At 41.8% G+C, this 27873-nt stretch overlaps 1 protein-coding gene across 9 annotated transcripts in view; it reads left to right on the top strand.

The window, feature by feature from the left end:
* Nucleotides 1-27873, top strand: part of RABGAP1L (RAB GTPase activating protein 1 like) — a 225616-nt gene that overhangs the window by 136181 nt on the left and 61562 nt on the right. For 8 of the 9 annotated variants that reach the window (XM_027665273.1, XM_027665271.1, XM_027665272.1 and 5 more), the window contains 3 exons: nucleotides 24-149; nucleotides 1521-1664; nucleotides 13869-13910. In XM_027665273.1, coding sequence (XP_027521074.1) covers nucleotides 24-149; nucleotides 1521-1664; nucleotides 13869-13910 — 312 coding nt within the window. Of the gene's footprint in view, nucleotides 1-23; nucleotides 150-1520; nucleotides 1665-13868; nucleotides 13911-22587; nucleotides 23221-27873 lie in introns of those variants that run through there. The other variant, XM_027665278.1, reaches the window with a different exon arrangement.

The raw sequence follows: 27873 nt of genomic DNA, 5'->3' as shown, positions 1-27873 counted from the left end.
TTTTTGTGTATTTTTCCCAACAGATGCCAGAGGAGCAGGCATTCTGTGTATTTGTGAAAATAATGTATGACTATGGCTTGAGGGACCTCTACAGAAATAACTTTGAAGATCTCCATTGCAAATTTTTCCAGCTGGAGAAGTTAATGCAGGTGGGGCCAGAGTTAATGAATTCTCCTGTCATAAATGGAAATGCTGGGATGAAGAAGAGATTCATGCTTTGCTTCCAAAAGCTACTGGACAATAAAACCCCTCTCCTCTTGGAGGGGTGGGACAGAACCAAAGCAAGGAAGGCTTTACAGCTCAATTCAGACACCATGAGTCAAATTTATTTCCAGTTTCTTTTGTCTTTCAAAGACCAGTCTTGCTGCTAATCTTTGTATCCAAGCAGAGCGGGTATCTGTGTTTTTTCCCCTCTCTCTGTTTGCTTTCTCCCTCTCTTCCCTGTTCCCTGATGTTGCTTAGAGAGGATGTCTCTGTGCTATTAAGGCCAAGGTGTATCCTTTGGACTGCCACCATCAGTGTCCTACTTTCTGTGAATTGTGCTGGTGGTTAAGAGATCAGGCAAATCAGGACACCCTGATGCCTATGAAATACCAACCCAGTGGAGGTCATTTGGCACGTTTTGCTGTCTCTTCAAAGCACTGCTCTTTTTTCAGGTGGAATTATTTCATCGAGCAGTTTAACAGAATTAAACTGCTGCAAGTTTTGCACGTTGTTCTGACTAATAAGGAATTACTAACAGTTCATTAAGCCCTGGCCTTGTGTTACCACAGTGAAGGCTGATGAAGTCAGTTGTCACAGGTGACCGTAGATACCTCTGTGGCATATACTGAAACCAAACCAAACAGACCACTGTTAATGTTTTAATTTAATGATTTTTTTTTCAGATGTCAAATCTACTTTGTAGAGTAGAATTACTGATTAATGTGATACTTCTCAATATTTACATATGTTTACAAAGATTTTTATTAACAAATAAAACAAATTTTATTAACAGATATACTGTTAACAAAGATACTTTATTAACTTAATATGTCATCACTGTACAGTAGCATTTTCAGTGCTTATTTTGTGGTGTTTATATATGCTCCTAGTTAGAGAAATTGTCTGTGCTCTATTGCTTTCAAGCTCAGCAAGGTGATCTCCTGATTCTAGTATCTGTTATTTTTTGCGGCAGAAACATTTGTAGCAAATCAAGAGCAAAGAGATAAAAATGCACACTCTGAGATAGGTTTCACAACCTCTCTGCCTTTTGACTGCTGAAGATTTTGTAATTCCTCAGGATAATCTCAGTGCCTTATTTGATACTGTGATAGAATCCACTGTGGATATCTCACTAAAAACTGTAACCATGGGCACTGAAATTTATCAAGAAACATATTTCCACTGCTCAAAAGAAGCCAGGATTTCACTTTGTTGTGGTTTTTGGTGTTTAGCAACGGGGTCCTTACTGTCAGTGTAGATGAAGAGCTTGGATTAATGGGTAATCCTGAAACATTTCTTTTTCTCCTTTGCTCCAGGAGCAGTTACCAGACTTGCACAGCCACTTCTCAGACCTCAATTTGGAAGCTCACATGTATGCATCCCAGTGGTTCCTCACGCTCTTCACTGCCAAGTTTCCACTCTGCATGGTCTTCCACATCATTGACTTACTACTCTGTGAGGTAAAAATACTACTGAGTCAGAAAGCCCTTCTTCCACCTCACAAATGTGTCCTCTTGTTTTATTTCATTTAGTTGGAGTCATTTGCTGTTTGATTTCAAAACGTGTGTAACTAAATTGTGAAGAAACCGTGGTTATATAGAAGATGTTCAGTGAAATGCTGGTTTGGTTTTAGAATGAGAACTGTGGATTGCCCCATTCTTTGTTGAGGGATCTAATTAAGAATATCTGATGCACTCATCTGTTCTTCATTTAATTTGTTAAATGACTTTTCAGAGTTAGAAACTGTAATTTCTTGAAGACACTTCCTAGGAAAAGCTCTCCAAGTGCCCACAGACAGTAAGGGTGGTGCAGGTTGCTTTGGTGGCCTGATATGAAACAAACACAGCTGAATGAAGCTCCTTCCTTTTGTTTTTTCCCTGCTATTCCAACTGGGAACACACTACTCCTGGTAAAAATGGTGTGTGTCTGAACCATAGGTATACCTGCACTTCCTTTAAAAAACCGGTCAGAATAGATGGACAGTCTGGAATGTTTATTCTGGTAAAATACCAGTACTTCCTTTGGTCACTGGGAATTCAGGGCATCCATGGGATTACACCTGTTTTTGAACCTGTCACTGATTTCCTCTCTGATTTAAATGGGTCACAAGCACAAAAGTAAATAAATAAATAGAATATTTTATAATTTTAAATGCCAAGGAGTTTGAAACACTGCTGTCTCTAGTTCCTTCTGTAATTTTGATTGTGAAGTATTTCCTTTGAGAATTTTCAGGCCTGTGCACATGCCTTGATAGGATTCAGTATTAAACAAATACTGTCCCCCACTCATAACTCAATATTTGTTTCCTTAAGAGTATCTCTTCTTCTGCACATTGGTGCTCAGTTATCAAAAGGAGGTGGGGTAATACTGGTGGTGTTTATCTCAGCATGTCTGAAGGAATTACTGTGGGAAAGAAGGTGAAAGAATCCAAGGAGAGAGTGCAACACTAGAGCCTGCTAAGGAAAGGGAAACTTGTGGAGGATAATCACACACAGCTAAGGGAGCTTCTTTTACTAGAGCTAAAAATAAGCCAGAAATGGTAAGAAAATCAATTTCAAGTGAGAAGATACACACAGACATCTTGAGAAGTGGGGTAGTGTGGAGACAACGTCCTGAGGCACCAGTGAAGTCTATCAGAAAAGTGCTCCTAAGATTCAGGAGTCAGCCAGTCTCAAGTAACAGGCACTTCTGAGAATTTGTGGGAGGAGTGTAGATTAAAGTCCTATTAAAATAAAAGTGTAGCTGGCCCTCAGCATAGAAAGAAAGTCAAATCTGAAGGTGTATGGCCAGAGGCAGAACAAGAAACGGTTCCTTGACAGAGAACTGAAGCTGTGTGTCCAGTCAGCCTCTGGAAGGAGTTATGGGGAAATCAAAAGGTAAGTTTTTTTCTGCATTAAATTGTTCTTTACTTTATCTCTGAACAACCAGCATGCCGATAATTCCGGCAACTGGAAGGACTAAAAACAGTGGCAGCTGCAAACAGTGGAAAGAAAATGTTCTCCTGCAGAAAAAAATCCTCAAAAAATCAAGAAACCTTTGAAGTGAACTGTCTTAAGTTTTCAAAAACAAGCTTCCAGCCTTCTCCTTAATTTGTCATAGATACAGATGAATTTTAAATACCCTTCAACTTCCTTCCTGACTGTGCTTTCTCCACGTCCCTGACCTGTCTGTCGTTACAAAATGTTTACATCCTACACAGCTCTTTTATGAAAGAAAACATTAAGGGATGAAAACCAGTTAAAACCATTGCTGAAGGTATGCTGCCAGCTGATCATTCCAAGGGAGCTTCTCTGGTCTCCATGAAAATACTTGAATTATGGTTGAACAATTTATGTCTTGGACTAGGAGATCTCCAGAGGTCCCTTCCAACCCCAACCATTTGTTGATTCCATGTCAACTAATAGGTTTTGTTTGGGGTTAGTTGTTTTCAGTTTTTTACTGTGGCTGGGAGAGTGAAATTGGTTGTTAAAGATACTCTTCAACCCTCAATCCAGAGAAGAAAAGTATCTGTTGGAGGTCCCATAGTTCCACAGCTAACCAGGGAGGCACATCCCCTTCGTCTGCATGCACAAGGGAACAGTGGCACAAGCTGGGGATGGACCTCCTGAGCAGAGGCATAACCTGTGAAAAAGGAGCTACATTTATGATGGAATTAAGTTTTACGGAGAAATTTTTAGAATCCCATCAAAGTGCCATTCTCGTCATTCTCACATGATATATCACGTCAGAGCAGTTTTATGTAAATTCACACAAATTTGAGACTTGCCATGGCCTCTGTGGGACTGAGTTATTTCACCCTATTGTCTTCTTAGGACCTTTTTATTTTTAAACTTTTCTCCAGGCTGTTGAGGATGTGATTGAACCCCCCCAAATTGCTTACATTTCCAGTGGCCTTAGAATATTGCCTCAATAACTCTGTGACAGAATCTGTCGCCTATCCTCATCTAGAAATGAAATATTTTGGAATTATTTGTATTCCCTTGAAGAGAATTTTGGGCTTGCAGGCAGGTACTCCACAGAGCCTGAAGTAAAAACCCAAACCTATTGATGCTGTAGAAAGTTTTAATGTGATTCCAGCAAACCGTGTGGCTTTGATCCGGCAGGTCTTTCTACAACGTTCCTTTTAGCTGCCTGTTTCAGCTGCTTCGTTTGTCTCTTCACCTTTGCTATTTCTGTTTGCATTGAAGAACATCTTTGTTGATGAAACCCAAGAGTTGTATTTGGACTTGTCAGTCTTATCTATCAATATGACACCATGTTATCGAACAATTTTTGAGCCTGCTCTGTTTTGCTGTCTCTTTTTGTTCCATTTTAAATTATTTATTTAAAGTTGTGCTCAGAAATAGCAACTCATCTGGGTAAAGCTCTTGTCACTCAGAGCTCTCCCCAGTGCAACAGCTGCACCTGGGTTATGCTGCAGAATATCAAACAGTTGACATTTCACTTCATTTTGCTTTTGAAAATGCTCAAATTAAAATGAAAATACGTGTTGTAAAAGCACTAAACAAATGACCTTCAATAGGCATTTAGAAGAGGAAAAACAACCCAAACCAGTTGGCATGCAGTTTATAAGCATTTTTTAAATTTTCATTATTTTTTTCTGCTTAAAAAAAAGAAAGTACTTTAACCATTTGTGATATATATACAGTGCTACCAAAACTAAAGGAGTTGCAGAGCTCAAGCTGCCATTCCATTATTAACTTAAATTCGGAGACACTCTGGGTAACCTCCTTTTTAAGTCAATCTGGCTGTTTGTGTGTGCAGTTTTGGGGGATGTACTTAAGGATGGTGCTTCTCTCTTTTTAGGGAGTATGTGAAAACCCCTCCTGCACGGTGCCCTTTGTGGGCTGCCACAGAAATAAAAAAATTGTGTATTTTCATGTCATAATACCTAATTTGACTATGTGGTTTGACTACTGAGTTAACATTTTGACTACTAAGCTGCCATTCTGTGTTCAAGACTGACTACAAAGGGATGCAACTGGTTATCTATTGCTTTTGAATGTGAATAATTTTGAATGTGAATAATTTTGAATGTGAAAAAATTTAACGTTTACTAAATACAGCTAATAACAAAGAAGGGAAATTACCTTTCACAGGACCACATAGCACTGTGGAAGAAGTGGGAATTGAAAGGTAGACACCATCACTCTTTGGCCTTTTTTTATCATCTGTTGCTTTCAGAATATTGAGTAAAATAACTTCTATGATTGGTTTTGAGGAACTGTCAGTGACAATGAAGGCTGCGACGGGTGTTTTTAAAAACCTTTTAAAACATGGGTGACTTGGTGCTGGTAAATGAGCACCTACTGATACAATAAGTGTGGCACCACACTGAGGAGATGTGGTGCCTGGGAGCACTCCTTCCTAATGAAATGATCAGAATCCCAGCAGAATTACAAGTATTGGCACTGGAGATTTGATTTGTGTCTCTGTGTGTCTCGCTGGGGATGGATGTGCCAGGAAACACCGTATGGCACCGCTCAGACGTGGGGCCGGCGCCGTGTGAGTGCTGACTGAGGAGGAGAGACCATAATAACCTGCTATTTTTTATCTGTCTCTGTCAGATACTTCTGTGATGCCTTCAGCAGAGTTGAGAAAGAACAGATTAACATTTCAATTTATTAAACTTCCTCAGGAATTGAATCAGGAACAAGCCCACTTCCTCTGTGAATCTGTGCTCAGATGAAACGTGAATTAAATAAAAAGTTGTGCACAGTTGTTTATCTTCTGTAGATCTATAGGGGAGGAAAAATTGAACCTTTTTGGAATTACTTGTCATCGACATGGTGTCTACATTTGTTAACCCTCCCAGTTATGAATGTTTTAAGAAATCTTCCAAAGCAGCGGACTGGGCTTGCTAGAAATAAAATCTTTCAGTAACAGCATATTAAAAGCTGGGCTTAAATTCTAAATAGGCACAGATCTGTGCTGGAAGTGCCTGCCTTTATATTTTGGATATAAAATTTCGGTACTATTTACAAAGCTAAAGTCAATGGTGTACATGTGAGTGGTAAAAGGTTGGGGGTTGAGTTTGTTTTCCTTCTTAGCAATACAGGCAAATAAACTTAGGCATTTAGTCTGCCTGTTCCCTTCAGCTGCAGAGTCAAGCCTCCTTGCTGAAGTCTTTATCAGCCACTGCTGTTTCATGTGAAGAGACTGGAGAGGATTACTTCCCCAGACTGCTATAATTAGCTTTTAATTAATTTAAGAAGGAGAATAGGTTTTCTCAGACTCCAGATGGACAGCTGGAATTGGGACACACGTGTCCAGTAGTGCTGCGAGTTTGCTGCGTTCAGGCAGCTCTTGATGTGTCAGCCATTATAAGCTTTTGTGTTGCAAAAACAGGGGGGTACCTTGGGTTTTCTAGCCCTGGATGTTTGGCTTTTATGGAGTTATATGAGTTATTTAAATCCATGCTAAAAGTAATTTAGCCTAATTCATCTGGTGACTGCAGCTGTAACCCACTGTGGGGGCTTCTCAGTACTGGAACAGGAATTCAAGTGAAAAAAAAGAAAGAGTGATGTATGATTCAACTGTGTGTTTGCTGCATGAGGAACTTTTTAAAGCTTCTGGATGTGTGTGTTTAAGACATTCAGATTATAATGATAATTTGAAGTTCTTTTCAGAGTAGAAAAGGTTCTAAGTGCTATAAGGTGTTTGGATATAAAACTTCAGTCAACACCGGAAACCTGGAGGTGTGTAATACTGTATTCGGTATCGCCATGGGGACAGGGGACACAACACCTTCTAAAGCTGCACAGGATTTATAATAACTCAGGTTTGGACTGAAGAGAAGAGTATTTTAATAGAGTAATCTGAGGGGTTCTGGGAGAGCCACAGGGTTAAGCATAACCCTTTCCATGATGTTGTCCAGCTCCTCCTATGAGCATTCATAATTTATGTATCTTCCATTCATGGCTGCAGCTTGTTTATTCCCAAAATAACGAGGCTGGTGATAAATGCTCAGCAGGAGCAAAGAAAAAACAGCCTCACAACAATCTGCAATTCAGGATAACTCATGGGAACAGAAAGTACCTTTCTGGGCAATGTTGATAAATTTTGTGGTCCTAAAATGTTGAGGCTGCTTCTGTTTCAGATAATGTTCTAAGATTCAGGTAAAAAAAGGTGCCAAAGATGAGGGACCTGTTTGAATGACCAAGCCTGTGCCTTAGAGGGATGGCACATCTCATGCCATGTCACACTATATCTCTGAATTACTTTCCTCATTGCTCCTGAAATATTTTAGCCACCTACTAGTTGATGTTCACTTGGCTGGTTTTTCTAGGAATACAGTAAATTTCCATAATGCTTACTTAACACCAGTGCCATCTGCTGTACTGGAATAGCAGCATATCCTAAACAGTCTTGGCAGGCCTCAAAAACACTGTAGAAATGACTGAAGGGAAGTATCACAAGCAGTAGAGTGATATTCTGTGAACAAAGCAGGGAAGCTGAGCTAATTTGGTGGCTGTTTTTAAGGAGAGGGTGATGCAGTCTGCCCGTGCCAGAACGATTTCTGTTGCTCCATGCCTGGAATCTGAGACTGCTGCGAATTTTTCTACGTACCTAAAATCAAAATGTGAGCTTTGCATTTGAGTCATTGTTGGGAAGGGAAAATGAACATCAGGGTGCAGAGAGGAGAGGGCCAGGGCCATGTTGTGGCAGGGAAAGGGAGAGGATGAGGAAGGAACCCTGGGAAGGAGACCAGCCAGAATGCTGGGAGGCAGACATGAATATAACAAGGACATGCATTTTTCTTTGTGGTTTGTGACCACACATAGAGGGGGAAGGAGGCACAGCTCTTTGTCGAGACGTTCTGAACCCCTCACCTTGCCTCCTCTCAGGAAAACTGGGATCTGGAAGATTCCTGCACCTCTGAGCATGTCTAACAGCCGTTCCCTGCTTCCAGAGGAGAGCTGGAGGACCTGTCTTATCTACAGAAATACGAGGCCTCTCTTTCTCTCCCTGGATGTGATAAGGCCCTTGGTGCCTATTGTGGATTCAGGCCTCTTTCCCTGCATTAATCAGGTTTGGAAAGAGGGACAGGAATGTCTAAACCCCCTGTAATTTAAACCTGTGCAAAGCAGACAAGTAGTGTTACTGTAGGGCTGGGTTAACAAATGCTGCCCGCCCATAACCAGCTGCTGCTGAACTGGGGATGTGCCACTGCAGAAACAGCCCATGTCAGGGAACAGTTTGATGCATGGGAATGACTTAAAATCCTGTGGCTGTGATTTTTATTCTTTGCAAACAGTCACGGAATGTAGAGGGAAGAAAGTGTTAATCTCACAGCAGCCTCTACCTTCATTCAGCCATAGCAACATCTCAGCAGCAAATGACGTGGAAATTGCCCAAAACATGTAAATAATCACCCCTAAATCCCATTCATTTCTGTTAAAAGGAACCAACCAAACAAAAATTCATGCAAAATCCTACTAATGCAGGTTCATGGTTGCCTGGTAGTTTTTATTGTGTGCCTTTTTTATGCTGCAAAATACAGAAGGGACACAATCTCCCTGAGTCCGTTGGTGCCGTTTTTACCCTCTCCCTGCTTCTCTAATGGTGCAGTCACCTGTTTTTAATGGGGTTTGTGTATTTTTCACAGCATCAGAGGATCAGGAGGGAGGTTTCTGTATTTTCTCCTTTCTGGTGCTGTAGCATTTTCTGGGGTGAAGCATTCACTGGGGGAAGCCCAGCCTGAGAACTCAGCTATACCTCATACACAACATCTCTTTGCTATTTGTGTTTTACTTTTTTTTCCCCCTCTAATACAATTGTTTAGTAAGAAAGCTCTGTCTGTTGTTTACACAAAGCTTGCTAATTCACATTGTGCCTTATTTGAACAAGAGTTTTAACCTTCCTTTCCTTTAGTCATGTCATTAAACTAGAATAAATGTACAAGCCTCACAGACCCTGCGTAAAAGATGTTAATTAACACATTAAGGCAAGGCTGCCCTGCTTACAAAGGGAAATTGGAGCTTCAGACCATGTTGTCAGCAAAACAAAGACATTTATGACATTCCTAAAGTTTATTGGGTGTTCTCAACATACTAGAGTTGCCAAATAAGTGTTTTGCTGGAAGCCATCCAAAACATAAATAGAATTTTAATTCTCCTTTGGAGTCTCTGTGACCCCAATTACCCTCTGTAGCTCCTTTGAAAGACTGTGCAACTGAACACATAATTATGAAACACTTTTGAATTACGAAACAATGTCAAATTAACTTCAGTTGAATAGCTGGTCTCTCTTTAAAAAAGGAAAATTCAGTTATTAGAAAGCTGGAAGAGGTTCATGTCATGTGGGGCTTGAGACTTAGCCCTTAAGCAGGTGCTCAGTTCACTCTCATACCCATCTTTTTACCGGGTGCTGAACTTCAGAGAATATTGTATCAGTTTCCTTCTACATGTCATGCATATCTAGGGAAAAAACTCATAGGTGAGGACATTGATAAATTAAATTTCTTTATATTTTTAAGGGATTCATTTCCCTTTGTTGGTGAAGAGGGTGCAGAGGCTGTTGCTGTGTAACCAGAGGAAGGTCCATCAGGGGCTCTGGTTGGAGAGGGAGAGATGCTACTATGGAATATATCCTGCCTTCTCCCGAGACTTCTGCCATTGAGGAAGAGCTTTAAAACAGGAGAGGAATTCCAAGGTCGTCCCCTGTGCAAATGTTGTCCAGATCCACGTGATTAAATTGTTTGGCCTCACTCAGCCCCACGCTGGCTGCTGAGCTTTGCTGCCCCTTCGCTTCCCTTTTTCCAGTCCCTGGGCAGATTTGCCAGGTGGGATGAATAGATCTACCTCCTCCCTTCCCAGGGAAGCCACAGGCAGCCTTTCTGTCACAGGCATTGCCCTGAATACAAACTGGGCCCTACAGAATCGCATCTTTACCACTCTCTGTCTGTTCTTTGTTCCCAGCCGCCTTTTCAGGCCTTTTCAAAACTCATCTTGTTGCAGAGTGTACAGGGACTCAAAGGAAGGACTCCTCAAAGAGTCTTCTATCTGCACAAGGAATCTTGGCTCCGAAGGGAGCTGAGGAGCTGGGAAAATCTGTCACTAGGCCAGAGTTAACGTAATAAGATTTCACTCATTTTCATCCAGTCTTAGTTTCAGTTCACATGTATCGTTTCATTTTTACAGTCCCACGAGAGAGAATTTCACGGATTTACCTGTGAAAATGTTCCCTCCTGTTGTGGTTGGAAACGATGGTCTTTTGACACACAGTGCAAAGAAGCAGATGCTTCTGAGAGGCACAATTTTTATGAATTAAAAGGGCACCTCCTGCATGATGAGTGTTCATCCCAGCACCCGTAGGTGTGAAAGGTACTCCTGCAAAATGATGCTCTTTCTTCTGGAGTCAGTGCTATCCTATGGAAGTGTCTGTAAAGCAGAGGAAGGTCAGCAGGGGCTGTAAGGAGACTATCAAATGGCACAAACTCCAACATTTTCCCATTCCTGACCCTCATCTTACCATATTGATTCCTTTGAGTTCAGCTTGTTCCTTCTCTGAAACTGTTGAGCTTTGTGAGATCTCTTGAGATGCTCTTGGCCTCCACACAAGCATAGAGGGTCCTTAAATAACACCAGCTGGAAAAAAGAAGCTGCTGTGCAGGTGTTTAACTAGGCAGGTAAGTGAGGGTGTCGCAGAAGCTGCTGGTTAAGAGCTCCTGGGAGGAGGATGTCCACACACCTCATTTCTGGATCTTTGCCTGTGAGCTGTGCAGGCCACATTCTCCTTCATTTCTCTCTGGCAACAAAGCCTCTCAGGCTGACAAACAAGAGAGTGCCCACATTATGGAGAAGAGATTTGGATGCTGCTTGGAGCAACCTTGTCTAGTGGAAGGTGTCCCTGCCCATAGCAGAAAGAATGAGAGGAGCTTGAAGGTCCCTTCCAACCTAAACCCTTCTGGGATTCCACATGAGGATAAGTCCCTCACTGTTCCTGTGTCTTCTAGGTTCTTGTTTATAAGTGTATATTTTTACCTTTGACTGTTGTGTATTAAAAAAAGTGTAATTATGAACAGCTTTCACACATGCAAGTCTTTTAAATATCAAGATGAGATCTGTGTGATATCATAGCATTTATTTCAAAATGTCCAGTTAACCATATGACCTTTGCTTTTAAAAAGTAATTATCCAAAGCTCATTTCATGTGAGTTCCCTCCTCTCTCCTCTTCTGGATGATTTGTATGTTCCTTCTTGTTTCCATTATAAAATTGCTGGAGGGATATTGCTACCAATGATTTATATGTCTGGTGCACATTGGTATTTTCAGTCCTTCTTCCAAAATAGCTGGACAAGTTTAATCTGAAGCTTATAAATCACTGTGTGGTAAATGAAGCAGGATTTTAAATAAGAGATTTAAATAAGAGCTGAGCTTTCTTTTTCATAATCATAATCATTAAATTTGGCTGTGGTAGAACAGTCTTGCATGAACTAGGAAAAATAACCCCGGGATATGGATCAGTGGTTGTGGAGTGTGTTGTTCACAAGGGGGGTGAGGCACTGCATCGCTCTGCCATGGAGAGCATCCTCTTCCACCTCACTCAGCTGGCAGGGGCTGCACTGACCCTTCAGGGCTTCACTGCTCAGCACAGAACTGCAGCAATTGATGCCTCAGGTCTGAAACACTGCCTTGATTTGGGAGACTTCCCTCTGCCTTGGAGGAAAGAGGAGGCTGAAGGTTATTTTCTGTTACCAGGACAGCTGGATAGGAACATTTTAAGTCATTTTATGTTCTGATTTTAGGGTGCTCGAGCCTTGAACGGGTTATCTCAAGTAACAGGAGGGGGTCTGTGAGCTGCACCTTGCCCAGGGGGGCTTGAAAAAGAGCTGGGGATTCTCAGTGCAGGTGGAAACCTCTTTGTGCTGCATTTGCTGTCCATGTGGACAGTGGGCATATCAGAGAAATACCAGGAGAGAGCTGGATTCCTTTGAATTCAGGAACAGTGTGAGTTTCAGGCAGGGCAGAAAAAAATACTTGGAAGCTAAATGAGAACTGGTTTGCTTTTCTGTTTGGTTGTGCCAGAAAACACACAGGGCACTAATTCTTGAGTAATCCAACAATTAAACATAATATTCCTGCTCATAAATAAAGTCCGACCAATGAACTGGTTAAGAGGAAAACCTGGGGTTTGTGATGGCTTGTAGATATTCCTCTCATTTACAGATGTTCCTGTCAAACCCTCTCTGCTGGGAAATAAAAGTTGTGACTGTCAAAACTGTGGAATGAACTGTTGACATCAAACTGATATTTGGAATAAAACTGAGAGGACTGTGGACTGATTTGACTGCTGCTGGAGCTTAGTGTCATGACTGAAAGTCACAACTGGACATTTTTCTATTACAAAGAAGTATAAAAAGCAAAATAACTTGGAATAATTGTTATCCATTTGGAAGAAAGGTTTCCTAGTGATGGAGCAGGTTTCAGTCCTGCTGCAATTGTGACCTCTAGTGGAAAACCAGTTTGTTATCACAGTGATTATGCAGTGAATTGCAAAGTAATTCAGTGTTGCAGTATTCATTATGTCTCACGTCATAGCGTTTCCAGGACTCATGGATGATACAATCCCTTCAAGGCACCATGCTATGTAAAAAAATACAATTTATTCCCACTAATGCTTCTACAAGGTCTCAGCAGGTTTTTATAAAAGCTAATTTTTATAGAAATATGGTCTCAGGCTTTCAGGAAGGGACTTGAAAAAATAACTGCAGAAGCAGAAATTCCTTGGAGAAGGTTCTCTTAGCAAAAGTCCCATTGTTATCCCATAACAACATGTAATGCAGTGCCAGTATTACTTGTGTGCAGATCTGTTGAGACGTTTCTAGATATCAGCTCTGAGAGCCATTATAAGGAAAGATTCATCCTGCCATTAAACAAGTGGGCAAGAAGATTTGGAAAACACAATCGAGGAAAACAGTCTGAACACAAAGCCCGTGGCACAGCAAATGAAAGTTACATATGGTATTTTTCATATTTGGATGAAGACAAAGCTCTTTATAATCCTGAATAATTAAGATAGGTAGGCAGCAGACTTTCTTTAATCTTTAAATAAATGCATGTTGTCTTTGTGATTCTCACTGAATGCATTTCTGTACATTTGTATTTCCAACTTTTGCCCACCAGCAAGCACCTATTTGATACAGACAGCAGCTTGTTTTGCTTTGAAATAGTTTTGAATCTTGACTAATAGCAGTATAAAAAGGTGTGTTGTGTACTTTTAGGGTTACCTTTGTTTTACTTTGAGGGTTTTTACAGTTTGAGCATGAAGGAGTGTACATGATAAATCACAGCTAAGCTCAGGTACATGACAAAAATCCCATCCCCAGAATATTTCTTGGTGCCCTGCTCATTCCAACACCCTACCCTGTTCATGGAAGCATTGAAAGGCACTGAAATGATGGAGGAGGGAGCACCTCTCATATCTGTGGCACCTGACTCAGTCAAGGTTCCCAAAGCTCCAAGGAGCCTCATCTTCCCCAGCTGGAGTTAGGAAACTGCGCCGTGGGGCTTTAATGATGAACTTGGAAGTGGAGCAGGGGAAATGGAAGCATTCCCTGGCGACTTACAGCATCTAGTTTTGATGCTACATAATGATAAGCAGTAGGGAAGAGAGGTTTGTGTGCTGGGACTGATTGAAGTCTCTTTCTTCTTATTTTCAGGGTATGAACATAATCTTCCATGTAGCCTTGGCTCTCTTAAAGGTAAGTGATTTTTTTAGTAATTTATTTTGTTTTATTAAACTGTCTGAAATAGTTTTTAGCTTAAGGTATTATGTCTAAAGGAACAATAATAGTGGGACTTCTGGAGTAGGGAGTGTAAGAGAACTATCATCCATTTGGGTAGAGATGTCTTCAAAATTGTACTTATGATAGATCTGTTTTTATTAAACTTAATTGTGTCATGAAGTTTGTGGAACAGGGAGTGCAGTCTAAGGATTTGAATGTCTCATGTAATTACTATTAAGAAAACAATTCTGATTCATTTCACAGCGTATCTGTTTTGTTTCTGGCCTTGTTTGTAAGCAAAGTGACTGAATATTATTTGGTATCAAATGTATTTGTAAAGAGAGAAATGGAAATCTTTTGTACCATGGGGAATTTCTGTCTTTGCCTTGGGCACAGAGTTTACCTAAACAAGTAAAGCTGTAGGTGAAGCACTGGCATTTTGGATGGCAAAGGTAACTTACACTGACCTTCATGAGTTGCCTCTAGTTCAAATCCAGCCCCATGGTGAGGAAATGTCCAAAAGAACGTGTGTTTTACACTAACCCAGCCTGTATTTAATGAAGTCTCCTACAAACAGGAGGTTTGTAGGTTCAGTGTATGTTTCCAGGGAAGTGCTCCTACAGAAATGTGCATTTGTAAAAATGAGGGAGGGAAGTGTGTGCTCCTTCCTTCCTGTTTCATGTTTTATTTGCAGCTGTGGGGGGCTTGTTCATATTCTGGTGTTCAAGGCCAGTATGGACAAAGGGAAATCTGGTGGGTTATGGCTTGATCTGCTGTTGAAAAAGGGAAAGGAAGCATCCAATCAGCACCCAGCAGATATGATGGTGGTAGGACAGGTTCTGGGAAGAGGTAGAGGTAGAAGTTAAAGTATTTTGTCACTCTTATTGCAACTAAGAGCTTCAAGAGTTGGTTCTAATTTTGCTTACAGCAGTTCACGTATAATGTATGTGTGTGCAGTGTGCTGCGTGTGCCTGTTCCAGCAGTAATAGGCTCTGAGGAAATGGGAGGGGAGGTGTTATCCTGAGGAAGTATTTCTATAGTGCAGCCAAAAACAAGAGCAAAGAAAATCCAGGTAAGAAAGAGAAGATTTTAAGTTAGAAATATTCACCTAAGAGCACAGCTCCACAGTGGCACGGAGATGGAGCTGGTGCTTATATGGAACTGAATCAATCAGCTTTATGATCTGCTTTCAGCAGGAATTACTCTCTGTTGGGGAAGGAAATAGTTTTGTACTGTGAGACCCGAAGTAATTTTTTTTCCTACTCAAATGTCTCCATAATTTCTCCTAATCATTAAGAACCAAGTGGTTTATTGCACTGCTCTTCCTGAGTGACAGAACCTCAGTGTGCTGCAGAAAAAATGCCTTAAGAACTGTGTTTCAAAACTCTTGTTTCTCTCTAAGTCTGAAGTGAATGAAAACAACTCCTAAGGATTGTTACAGTGATTATTCTCCCATCCACAATCTCTTGGATTATTATAAGTTTGGCTGAGGGAATCCTTCATCAGTGGAATATTGGAGTCTTTATTGTCTAAATGCCATTTTCCTCACTCCCAGTGAAGTGTGTGCATCCAAATCCCTCATTAAATAGTAACAGAAGAGGAGCTTTTATCTGGAACTCAGTGCTGTGTCTCACTGTTCCAGCTGCTGGTGTTCTCAGGGAATGCCTGTTAGTTTGGAAATGACAGTGCTACTTCTGTGACCAATTACCCAAGACATCTTGATGCAGTCGTCTCTGGAAAATAAACACTCATGACACAAGGGGACTCCTTTCCCTTTCCTTCTCCCACTCTCCGAGTGTGGCTGTAGCAATGAACAGTTAGAGGATTAGCTGTGGAGGCCAAGGTTTGTAATAGGGCATTATTCTGATTTCTTGTTGAAGGGAAAGCGCTGGGTTTTTTTCTGTAGCATCCGAATGTTGTGCTTTTCTGTGCTTTTCTGCTCTGCCCAGCCTGCTCAGGCTCCCCGGCTGGGGGCACTGTTTTACAGTGGGAATCAGTCATGGATTTACAGCATGGAGCAACTGCACCTGGATTACTGCACAGGAATCTGAGCTGGTAGAGAAGCAAATCCCTCACCTCTCATTTTCTGAGCCGTGGAAAATGTAGTGAAGCACTGGAGTGTGAAAAGAACCCCAGTGTAGAAAAAGGCGGCGCAGAAGCCTGTGGTTTAGAACAACTCAACAAACAGCACTGATATTTTCATTTTAAAAATCCCAATTTAGACTATTAATTGAGAGTGTCAGGAAAATGGAATGGGCTGCCCAGGGAGGGGGTGGAGTCACCATCCCTGGAGGTGTTGAAGGTGAGACTGGATGTGGCATCAGTGCCATGCACTGGGAAGCATGGCGGGGTTGGAGCAAGGGTTGGACTTGATGGTCTTGGAGGTCTTTTCCAACCCAGTTGATTCTGTGATTCTGTGAAAATGTACTATTCCCAATCTCTTGTGTCATCAACTAGTTTGTTTCTTTATTGGAAATTAAAAACACTAAAATCTTCATATATGCTAAGAAAAAGAAATCAATTATAAGCTTTCTTTCATGTTTTAGTATTTCACGGAATCATAGAATATCCTGAGCTGGAAGGGATGATCCCCAGGGATCATTAAGTCCAACCCCTGGCCCTGCACAGACACCCCAGTAATCCCCTCCTGTCCCTGAGAGTGTTGTCCAAACCCTCCTGGAGCTCTGGCAGCCTTGGGGCTGTGCCCACTGCCCTGGGGAGCCTGGGCAGTGCCCAACCACCCTGGGGGGGAAGAAACTTTTCCTGAGATCCAACCTGACCCTCCCTGACACAGCTCCAGCCCTTCTCTGAGTCCTGTCACTGGTCACAGAGAGATTTCACTGATTAATTCTTAAACGTTTTGTTTCTGATCCTGCAACTCAACAAAACCAGCTAAAGGCGTGCTTTGTTTTGGAATTATCAAACTGAGGCAAGTATTAAAATATGTGATTGTGGAGAATTCAGGCTCTAGATTAACTGCTGTTCTGGCTGGTAACTCCTGGAAAGGCATGTTTGTATGGAATATTATTCCTCAATAACCAAAGGGTTCCACAAATACTATTTCTCTTCTTTAGATAGGGATTTGTATAAGAGCACAAATTCTGAATAAAATTATGCTGCACTTCTGTATCCATTTTCATTTCAATTCTTAAGGAACATACAGTGAATTGTAGATTTTCTTTTTTCTCTTTAATTGGGACATAACATCTGACCTAACCCCTCCTGGATTTTGCCCATCAGCAAAACTTGCATATTGTCAATGCAGATAATTAAAACATGTCAATTGTCTTAGAGTCAGGAATGAAATTGTGACAGTTCTTACAACTTTTCGAGAGGTATCAGATGAAAAGTGCTCTGAATCTGTAGGTAATACGTCTGGTATCCAAGAGATAAAACAGCTGTTTCATTCTCGCTCTGTTCTTTCTTTGTATTTGCAATGGCTCGAGGAGCCTGAACTGATTTTGAAGTCAGCACTTGCTTTGAGGCAGAGGTTGGGTGAAGTGACATACAGGGCTCCTTTCCAGCCAAAACTGGGTTTGATTCCAGGGGAGCTGGCTCAGTCCACTCTGGGAGTGCATTATATCTTCAAAAAACTCCTTTCAAGAGAACCAGAAGCGTCCACATTAGAATCTAAGGCAAGAAAAATATGTTCCTTATATCTATACCCCGTTTTTTATAGCCTCTCTGTGTAGCTGATCCCAGGGTAAGAGCTGACACTTCTGGAAGAGAAGAGAATCCTGGCTCTTTGGTGCTGGAGATGAGAACCAGCTGTTCTCTTTTCAAGGCCTTCTGCTTTAGGCAGAGGGCAAGACATTCAGTTTTTAAGAGTCTCTCAGATCACTGTTTTTGTATTTCTAGTTCCTAAATTGAAGATGTCTTTAAGCTGTAGGTTTTTTTGGGCTGAAGAATTCCTCCCCTACCCCAAAAACCAGGACTGGGTGATGTATTGGAGATGATCTCTTTAGAAACAGAAATCTGTGCCTGAAAATGTCAAGAATCATTCAACTTCCAGACTACTGATTTTCCAACCTTAATAGAACCAATTTTCTATTTTTAAAAGTCCACATTTATCTGCATGCTGAAAATCCATCCTGTCCTGACCAGTTAATATCTTAGCCCATTTGATCTCCTCCTCACACCTAAAATCAGCTCAATTTCTATTAGGTGAATGTTCACCATAAATTTTGAATTTTGGGGGTGGAGACGTGTTCTCTTTCAAGGAAGAGTAGCCTGATAGCAGAGAAAATAACATGAAATTTGTTGACCTGCATTTCTTTAGCAGCACTGAACGCTCCTCTAGATATTGATGATTCCTCCTGTTATATTGTCTGTTGGTGATTTCTAGATGTTGGAAAGTGAAGATAGTGTTTTCAGGGTTCCATACTATTATTTTTATTATTAGTTATTATTTCTAATATTATGTAATACATGTGTATGTCCCATGTACCTAGCAAATCTTGTCATTCTGTGGGAAAATGTTTCAGGAACATGTGATTGAAATAAATAAAACCATACAAATAGTCATTCCAGACCACACTTGCAGCTTATCTACCCCAGTATCTCACTGCCAACAGTGGATTCATGGGAGAGACTTGTAAGAGCAGGGCAATAATGCTCTTTTCTTTTGCCTCTGGCAGTCTGTGTCTTGAAGACTCTCTGAGAAAGAAGTGGTGTCTCATGTTTAGTAACTCTGCATGGATTGTTATTCCATGGGTTTTTCTGCTGGCTCTTTAAACACATGAAAATGAGGAGCTGCAGGGATTTTCTCAGCTGAATGATCGTTTTGTTTGCTTTGAGCTGTCACCTATGACTTCCACGTCAGGGTCCCGTGTTGAGAGGCATTTTGGACACAGTATCTCTTCACACACCACCCAGGATTTCATAGGTCTACATATCTCTCATCAACTTCTATTTTCCAGGCTTAATAACCATAGTCTGTTTTTGTCTCCTCCTCTGGAAGCCTCTGATGAGCTTTATCCCCTCCCTAAATGCTTTTCTGTCTCTATTACCTCCTTTTTGAGATGGGAGGACCAGAGTAATGCATAATATCAGAGATGAAAACACACCCTGCAGAATAATGGCAATCTCTGTTAAAATCTCTGTTCCTTCCCTCTTAATTCCTGCCATTTGGTGCATTTTGTTCACCTCTGCTGTGCACTGAGCCGGTGTTTTCGTAGAACTCTCCACAGTGACTCCCAAGATTCCATCCTGAATAGCAATTGTCAGCTCACAGTCTGTCATTAACATGGCAAATTGATGCTGTTCTCCATATGCATCAATTTACATTTATCTGGATCAACTTGCCTTCAGTGTTCTGTTGCCCAGTCACTCAGTCTCTTATTATGGTTCTTCTGCAGTTCTTTACTGTAACCCCTGTCTTTAACTCCCTGAATAATTTAGGAGCATTTGCAGACATTGTCACCTCATCCTTCACTCTCTCAGAGACCCCAGCAGAGATCTCTGCTGGAATCTGCTATGGACATTAGTTGGTTTATCATGTTCTCTCTTCATAACGATCAAGATGTAAACTTTGCTAAATCCAGATTACACACTTGTAATTAGCCCTGAAGAACAGAAAGGACGAAGTAATGTCTGATAAGGTAAGAGGTCAAGTTCTTATTGTGGCCATGATGTCATTTGTATGGATTTTCAGAGCTGTTCTGGTGCACAATGCCTTACCCTTTCATAGGAATGAGCTTGAAGGAGAACTTCCTCGTTGTTATTCCAGTTTTAGTCTATTTAGCTTTTCCAAGTCATTTTTGTCTCTGAAATACAGAGATTTAATATTTGTAAAGGACTCCCCATCGAGATCCTTGGTATCTTGCTAAAGAATTCAGAAAATATAGATTATTTCAAGTCATGGTTTTATTTGCTTTGAGACTTTATTGGCGTTAGCCACTTCTGAGTTCAGTGGGCCTCAACTGTGTATGTCTGAGCAGCTCTGAACTGCAGCAGCACCACCTAAACAGGCATTTCATGGATAGGAAGGCCAGGAACAGAGTTTAACTGCACTTAAAGTTCAGATAGTCCTTGACATGGAAATCAAACCATGAGTAACACGTTTGTCCTCAGACATCCTCCTTAGTTACTGCCCTTTGGGCCACTTTTAGTTTTCAAGTTCACTTCACTTAGGCCCTTCTAAAGAATGTGGGACAGCAATCCAGTGTCATGGATAAGAGTTGTGAAGTTTACCTAAAGGAAAATCAATTCCTGGTCTGACATGGACAAAAATAAGAGAGAATGTGGAAGTAAGAATGGTAGGGAGTATAAAAATGTTAATGAGGGTTCACCGTTCTGCTGTGTGAAAGGAGCTCCTGGACAAACACAGAGCAGTGGACTTCAGCTGATAATTAAGGGAGGTTTTGTCAGGCCTTGGAAGTTTTTGGATTTGAGAGACCTCTTCTTAAACAGAAACCCAGGCCTGATGTAAAAATTGTAATAGTGGTAGTAGACCACATCTCTTGGGAAGCTAATCCTGTAGTTAATTTTCGTCATTACTAAAAATTGGCACCTTAGTTATAACCTGAATTCATCTAGTTTTAGCTTCTAACTATTAGATCCTATTATAATTTTCTAGAATTAAAGACTTTATTTAATAAGCAGTTAATTCTATTTTTCTTAAGCCTAGACCTTAGTGAAAATAAACCAAACCTGAATTTCTGTAAGGATCAGAGCTATTAGCTGATTAAAGTCTGACTTATGCAATAAAGAATTTAAGGCTTTTTACATGGACAGGGCTCTGAATTATCTGTCCTCTTGCCTGTTTTGTCCCCAGGTCACTCTTGACTCTGCTCCTGGTCAGTTCTGTAACCTGCTTCCCAATACCCTCAGTATAAGGCTCTTATTTCTTCCTTTTTAGTGTTTTGAGCAATGTTTCCATTTGTATATAGAAGATGGAACCTGATGTTTCTAGAATATCATGTTTACCAGCAGGTGTTTAAATTAGAATTCAGTAAAAACAGGCAAAGCTCCTTCCTTTTCTTTCTTTTCCTCCTTTCACCCTGCAAACAAAATCTGGTGAGCTGGTGATTTAACCTGTGGTGGATAAATGCTGGGCATTGTGGTGTTACCTAAGGCGGAATAACAGACTGGAGAATGAACCACAGTCTCTGGAACTGCATGTGGGGGGAGTTTGGGAAGAATGGGAGAGTTCCCATCACAGTCTTCACCAGAGTCTTAAACTGGAATGAAACTTGTGTTGGTTGTGGCTTCTTTTTGCTGAAGCGAGTCGTGGCTTCCCTCGACAGGGACCTCAGCAAGCACCCAAATTGCTGTAGCCTTTGCAGATTTTCATCTACAAAACAGTGTTTTGCAACCTGAGCTGTTTAAATCAGCTTTCAGAGCACCACCTGTATCAAACAGCCTGTTCACTGCTGCACATTTACAGGTGCTTTAGTTGTCTTCAGTTGGCATCACCTGTCATCTTTGACTTGTGACTTCTGCTTTAACTCTTTTCCCACCTGCTTCGTGTCACTGTGGGCCAAGGTGACCTGCAGGGATGGAGCTACTTTGGTGATAATCCAAGCAAATTTGCTGGTATTTGAAGGGAGTTCACTACGGGTTGTTTATCAGATTGAATGTAATTCGTTTATTTCTCTTATTTTCTCTGCTTTTTGCAGTACTTACCTAGGCTTGTTCACCATAACTTTAAATTATTTTCATATTTTAACTACTCATGAACATGTTTATTATTTCAATTCAACGACCCCATGCTACAGATTTTTACTTTGGATGTTTTTCATATAAATATGCTTTTTCTTGATATGTTAGACAAATTATTTTTAGAGCTAAAGATACATTTGTTTGCCATTAATGTGATTTAGATCTGTAGAGCTCCTCACAATATTTTAAATTACCACCGTTCAGTTTGTTAGAAATATATGGAATATTGCTGTCAGCTCCAGTGGGAAATGGGTATTGTTCAGTTGCATATCCCATTTTATGATGAGGCAGCTCAAAAACGAAGGAGCATGAAGACACACTTTGTAAAATGCAGCCCTGTGACATGAAGCAGCAGCAGATGGCAGAGGCACCTCTGCTGTTCCCTGCACGGGAGCAATGCCAGGCAGCTCCAGGTGTGACATCATTGCATTTTCCTCCGGAACATGCAGCAGGTTTCTAGAATCCCTTCAAAAATGTGTGCTGCCATCATTCCCTCTCTGCCCGTCGTCAGCACGGTGCTGGAAATGAGCGCCGTTTGAATTATTTAATCCCGCCCTGCCCAGGCGGTGCAGGGCCGGGCGGTGGCTGCCCGGGCTGCTCTCCCCATCCCGAGGGCTTTGCCCCTCTCCCTTCCCCGCCTGGGAGGGTGGGGGTGTCCTGCCCTATCTCCCCGAGCCTGTCATCGTTCGGAAGCCCATGGAATGTAGTCATTGTGTCGCTGGGAGGCCCGTTCCTCCCACCCTGGAGCGCTGGAGGATGCGGTGGATGTGCCGTGAGCCGGGATTCAGCAGCCAAGCCCCTCGCAGGGATCTGATGGAGGGTGTTGGGGCGGGAGAGCCCGGCTGTCCCCGCTCACCATTGGCTTCTTATTACGGCATTTTCCCCCAGGAGGCTCCCGGTGCCCAGGCACCCCCTCCTCCTCCTCCTCCTCCTCCTCCTCCTCCTTCCCAGCCCCCTCCTTCCCACCCCTTCCTCGCTGATGCTCGGAGCGCTGGTCACGGAGCAGGGATTGCAATGAGCTCATCCCTTTCTCTGTGCAGCCTCCCGACTGCCCGGGCTGTGCTGCCCTTCCCGGCGCTGCTCCCGGCTCTCACACACCCTCACGGACACTGAGCCCTCCCCGCTCGCCCTTGCTCTGCTCCCAGCCCACTTTCCCTGCCCTCATTCTCTGCCATTTGTCTCCTTTTTACGTGCATTTTTTAGATCCATGTTCTCTCTGGTTTGTTTTTCAAACCTCCTTCGGACTCTAGCTGAGCCAACACGGTGGATCATATTTTTCCTCGATTCTTAGCAAAGATGCTTTTCCCTTCTTGTTGAGAGACCGAGGGGTGTTGCTGGAGCGGCCATCCGAGCCCATTCCAGGGATCGGAGGCTGGCTCTCCTAATCTTGCACTTCTGGAAATTGCCGTTCACAAAGCCTGTTCTCCTCACTCTGGATACTTATTACTTCCTGCTCATGGAAGAAGGGGTGCCTTGCAAAAGCCCGGCTGCCAAGCTCACCCCTCCTGCCAAGAAGTCCCAGGACATGCACGACGAGAGGAGCAAGCTGGTGAATGAATATGCATGTCGGGTGCTGGAACTTCTGGGCATGGGGCATCGCCTCTTTGTACCTCGGCTGCTTGCGGTGAGATCACCTTTTCTTGACATTAATTCTGTGGGAATTTGCCATCCTCCCTCCCAACCCTGCCCCTGCCTCCTGGAGGGGTGAGAGAGCTCTTATTTTTTCCTCTTGACTTCTCATAATCCATCTCCTAAGCACGGAGTCCTTTTTGATGTTAGATTAGGAGTGCTGGACACTGGTCCTGCTAATGGGGACCAGTGCCACTCCTTAGCCAGCTCGAGGGATCCAGGGCTGCATTATAAAAAAACATCTTTCCTAAAGTGAGTGCTTTTGTTCTCAGTCCTGAAAGCATTCCAGATAAGCAGCATGCCCAGTCAACTTCTAGATACTGATGCAAAGTGACTGAAATGCTCAGCATTTCAGATTTTATACTTGTGACATCAAAGGGTGGCTTTGAACATTCATCAAAAATCAAGCTGTGTTGATGTCTTTAGGCGTTTGACTGTTTCTGTGCTTCATTTTGAAAAGACAGTTGACAGCATGTAAAAAAGTTGAAAATACCTGCGTGGAATGCTCTGGGAGATAAATTGTTAAGGGTGTTTTCATCCATCATAGCAAATGCTGCTAGTTTGTGGAGTGGGCTGCAGTCGGTGTGGCATGGTACAGCACAGAGAACGCACTTCTGCTGTTTCTCCTGCTGTAAGAGCAGCCTCAGAGCCACAGAGCAGTGGCAAACCCAGGAGTCGGGTCCTGGTGCTGGCTGGGTCTGCTCGGGGCTGTTGTCACCACTCCTGGCTGCCACTCTGAGGGTCGCTCACTCCATGGCCTGGGACACCAGCGTAGCATTTTGGTGTGATCCACTGGTGTGACAGTTCTTCCCTGATCCCCCTCATTTCCTCTGGTGCCTTTCCTTTATTCCCAAGCCCATATTGTGGTTATACACAGTGACCTGTCTGGCATTTTCGTTGCACTCCCAACTCTGTCTCTGCAGCGCTCCCAGAAATGCACCTGTTCGGTGTAAAAACAAGGTGGCGAGTTGGACCAACATGTCCCTGCACTGGGAGGTGGCAGATAAAAATCAAAAATTCACTAACTCTTTGATGGCTGCTAAAGTTCCGCTGGATTTGGGGACCTACAGTCACTTGTAGAATTGAGTCCAGGGGCTGATAACGTGTGGTTTGAGCTGTTGGGTGTGTTACCATTACTCCTGTTATCTCCCAGTGTACCACAACACTCATCCAGCCTATATCCCATGCTGCTGCTGGTCTCTTGAGCAAGGGCTGCCAATTCACTCTGAACTGTGCTGTGATGAGCTCCAAGGAAGGTCTTGTTCACTTAATCAACCTTTGTATCTGGCCCTCTAGATGGAGAACACCAGGGAATTTCGCAGCCCTCCTCTCCCAGGCAGCTTGGCCTTGCTGATGACATAATATTGTTTATTAAAAAAGAAAGAAAGAGGGTGAAAAAGGCAAAATAATACAAATAGCCCTTGTGTTGTTAGAGAGACGTGACTTGTGGAATCAATGTGATTCCCTGTCGGGCTTTATTAGCTAAATATACCTCTCCTGACATGCATCCCTTTTGACACACACCCTTTGCAGAGAGGCGAGACCGTGTTTCTCATAATATTTTAAAAGTGAGAAATCTCTGAGGACCAAGAATTTGTGCTTTAATCAGAACTGAAGATACTTCAAAACCTCAGCATTTCATAAAATTAAGCACTAGATTTATTTTTTTTGAATGTGCATAAGCTTCTCTCTCTGCTGTGATTTTGGAAATAAATGCCTGTGATGGGCAGAGTATGTGCCATTGCAGCGTGAGGTGAGAAATATCATCTGAAACCTTTATGCCAGTCTTAAAAAAAACCTGATCACCTCCTCACTGCATCAGCTTCCTGTGCTGATGGACAAGTGGAACAGTGCTGGTCCTGGGGGGGTTATTCCCTTTGGGATGACCAGGGGTGGGTGAAGCCAGGAGATTTTCTTGCCCGCATTCATCAGTGTTTTGTGTGGCAGAATGAACTTTGCCTTTTAAGTCTGGAGCTACAACAACCAGGAGTGAATTGCTGAGCAGAGGGATGTTACTGGGTGTGCACAGGATTAGTGCCATGTTTGTGGTCCCAGCTCATCGTGTGCAAACCCAGAGCTGCTTTGTTCCCATAACACTTTTGTACCAAACAGTGTGTTACAGAGCATGGATGTGATTTAGGAAAACGTGTTTGATAATATCTGGGCATAGAGGATGCCAGTAAAGGACTCATTTGATGTACTGCCCTAGGAGTGTGTGCTGATGTCACTGTGGCAGTTTAGCTTTATCCACTGAACTTCTCCAGGCCTGGAGCCCAAGTTTATATAGGACGGAAGGTCAGGATCATCCTCTGGGAGTCACTGAGCAGCTGGTCAGGCCTGTGGCTCGTGTTTAAGGGCAGCACAGAGCAAAGTCGTGCAACATGCAGCACTGCAGTGGGTTAGACAAAAACAGCCTTGATTTTACTGCACATCTTGTTGAAGAAGTTAAAGCCACATCTGTGTGTTACAGGCATTAAACAGATAGAAGTAGATACCTTTATACTATATGTATGTATGTTATATTCTGAAAAATTGGAGGATCCTTTTAAACATTTTGAATTTCCTAGAAGCAAATTAAATAGTAGAGCAAAGCACAGCCAGCTCTTTTCAGCCTTTAACTTGGCCTCATTCCTGACACATGTTCATTAAAGTGTGAAACAGGCAGTTTATGCTCACTGACATTCTACAAAAAATCTAAATATATATGTAAAATTCTGTGGAAATTAGTGATTTTTATCTGTATGAAGGAGTAAGTATTAAATTAAGGAAGTGCAGTGTGGTTGTTCCAAAATTTATTCTGCTGTATGAGTTCCCAGTTGGGAATAGGAGTTTTAGTTGATACAGTCAGTAATAAATGAGGCTGCAGAATTAATAATTGAAGACAGAGAAATTAAATTAAAGAAAAAAGCCAAGGCTTTGTCCTTTGTCTTAATCACAGTTTCCTAAATATTTTGGAGAATGTAGCAGTAACATTATTTACTAAAAAATCTAAAAATAAACATTGTTTAAGTCTCTCAAATTCTCTTCCTGTTTCTTGAACATTTACATTTTTTCCAAACATTGCCTTTATATTTGAAAGCTTTGTTAGAACTTGTGGGAAAGGGCTTTCCCTTGGTTGTGACTCATCCATATAAGATAATTTTATGAATATATTGAAATACTTAAGTGATGGGGGAAGGACATTTGGGGACATATTTAGTCAAACCCTCAAAGGTAAACTGAGCCTTTCGACCATAGTTCTCTCTGTGTTTCCTTGTTTGCCTGGGGTTAAAAATAGATTTTAACCAAAAATACGATTATTTAAAAATTACATCTAGAATAATAAAAACTGTCATGGTCACCAAGTGCACAAAAATGAAATGCACTTGCCAAACTTTAATTATTGGCTCATTAAACTTACAGATGGTTTAGTGAAATCAGCTGTTGAAGAGTTCCAGGAGCTGAGTGACACAAACCAAGGGATTTACAAATCTCTGCCTCTCAAAGAGCTGCCAAAAGGTCCTGGGGATGTCTTTATGAGTTATTGATTAAAATCACAAAATGTCAAGAAATGTGAATCCTGGGATGCCAAATTTCCATTTTTATTTTTTCCCTTGTGATTTTAATAGTGAAACTAATTTTTTGATCAACAGATTATTTTAAGGAAATGAAAACATAGAAGGAGCTGACAAGTCTGGGCTCCACCACTCATTTAACCATCAATGGGATGGTTTACAGTTTTCATAACTACAATATGAGTTCAGCAAACTCTGTCAGAGAAGTTCTTATTTCTATGATCTTGTGGGATTTTCTACAGATGTTTCAGGGTTGAGAACTCAAAATTGTCTATAGTTACAGTTCATTGAGAGTAATTTGTTGGGGACTGTTAAAATAGTATTAGAGATTCAAACGGGGGCCTGGGAGAAATAAATCTGACTTTAAATGTTTTACATATAATTCTGTTTTCTGACAATTATATGTGAATATAATTTTTCTTTTATAATAATAATAATTTGCCTTATAATTTTTTCTTTCCATCTTTTTTTCTTGTTTATTTTTAAATTAAGTGCTGTGGACATAAAGATGAGGTACATCTGCAGTCCTGAAGTTTGACAGGGCTATTTAATTGTTGATTATTACCTTTTTAAAAGTTTTTTCCTTCTCTGCTTTCTAAAATAATTCCAAACCTCTAAATGCATTTTGCTAATTTAACAAAAAACATAAATTAAATACAAAATGAAAATAAAAATGCCTGGTCAGGACCTCTAGGAAGAATATATGCAGTGGACTTGGCAGTGCTGGGTTAATGGTTGGACTCAGTGGTCTTAGAGGTCTTTCCCAACCTTAATGATTCCAGGATTATGAAACCTTTACTGCTTTTCCACCACCTTTATCCATTGAATTCTACCTGGAAGTGCTTGGTTGGTTTCCAGCTGGATTTGTGGTGCTGGGGGGTGCTCCCACTGCTCTCTGACACTTCCAGAGAATCCTAAAACCAGCCCATCGGGAGTGTGAAACGGTGATCTGGCCTCGGGTGTGGCAAAAGCATTCCTAACCTCAGGAAAAGCAGTGCAGGAGCAGTTGGTGTTGGATCTGATTCAGCGGATACCAAGTGCCCCAGCTCTCCGTCAGCACCACCCCGGCCTCGACTCACTGAGCCAAGCCCTGA

The sequence above is a fragment of the Corapipo altera genome, unplaced genomic scaffold, assembly GCF_003945725.1.
Source record: "Corapipo altera isolate COAL_440 unplaced genomic scaffold, ASM394572v1 316, whole genome shotgun sequence".
Lineage (NCBI taxonomy): Eukaryota > Metazoa > Chordata > Aves > Passeriformes > Pipridae > Corapipo > Corapipo altera.
Note: the sequence above shows the minus strand (reverse complement) of the source record. Positions and strands in the feature narration are given on the sequence as shown.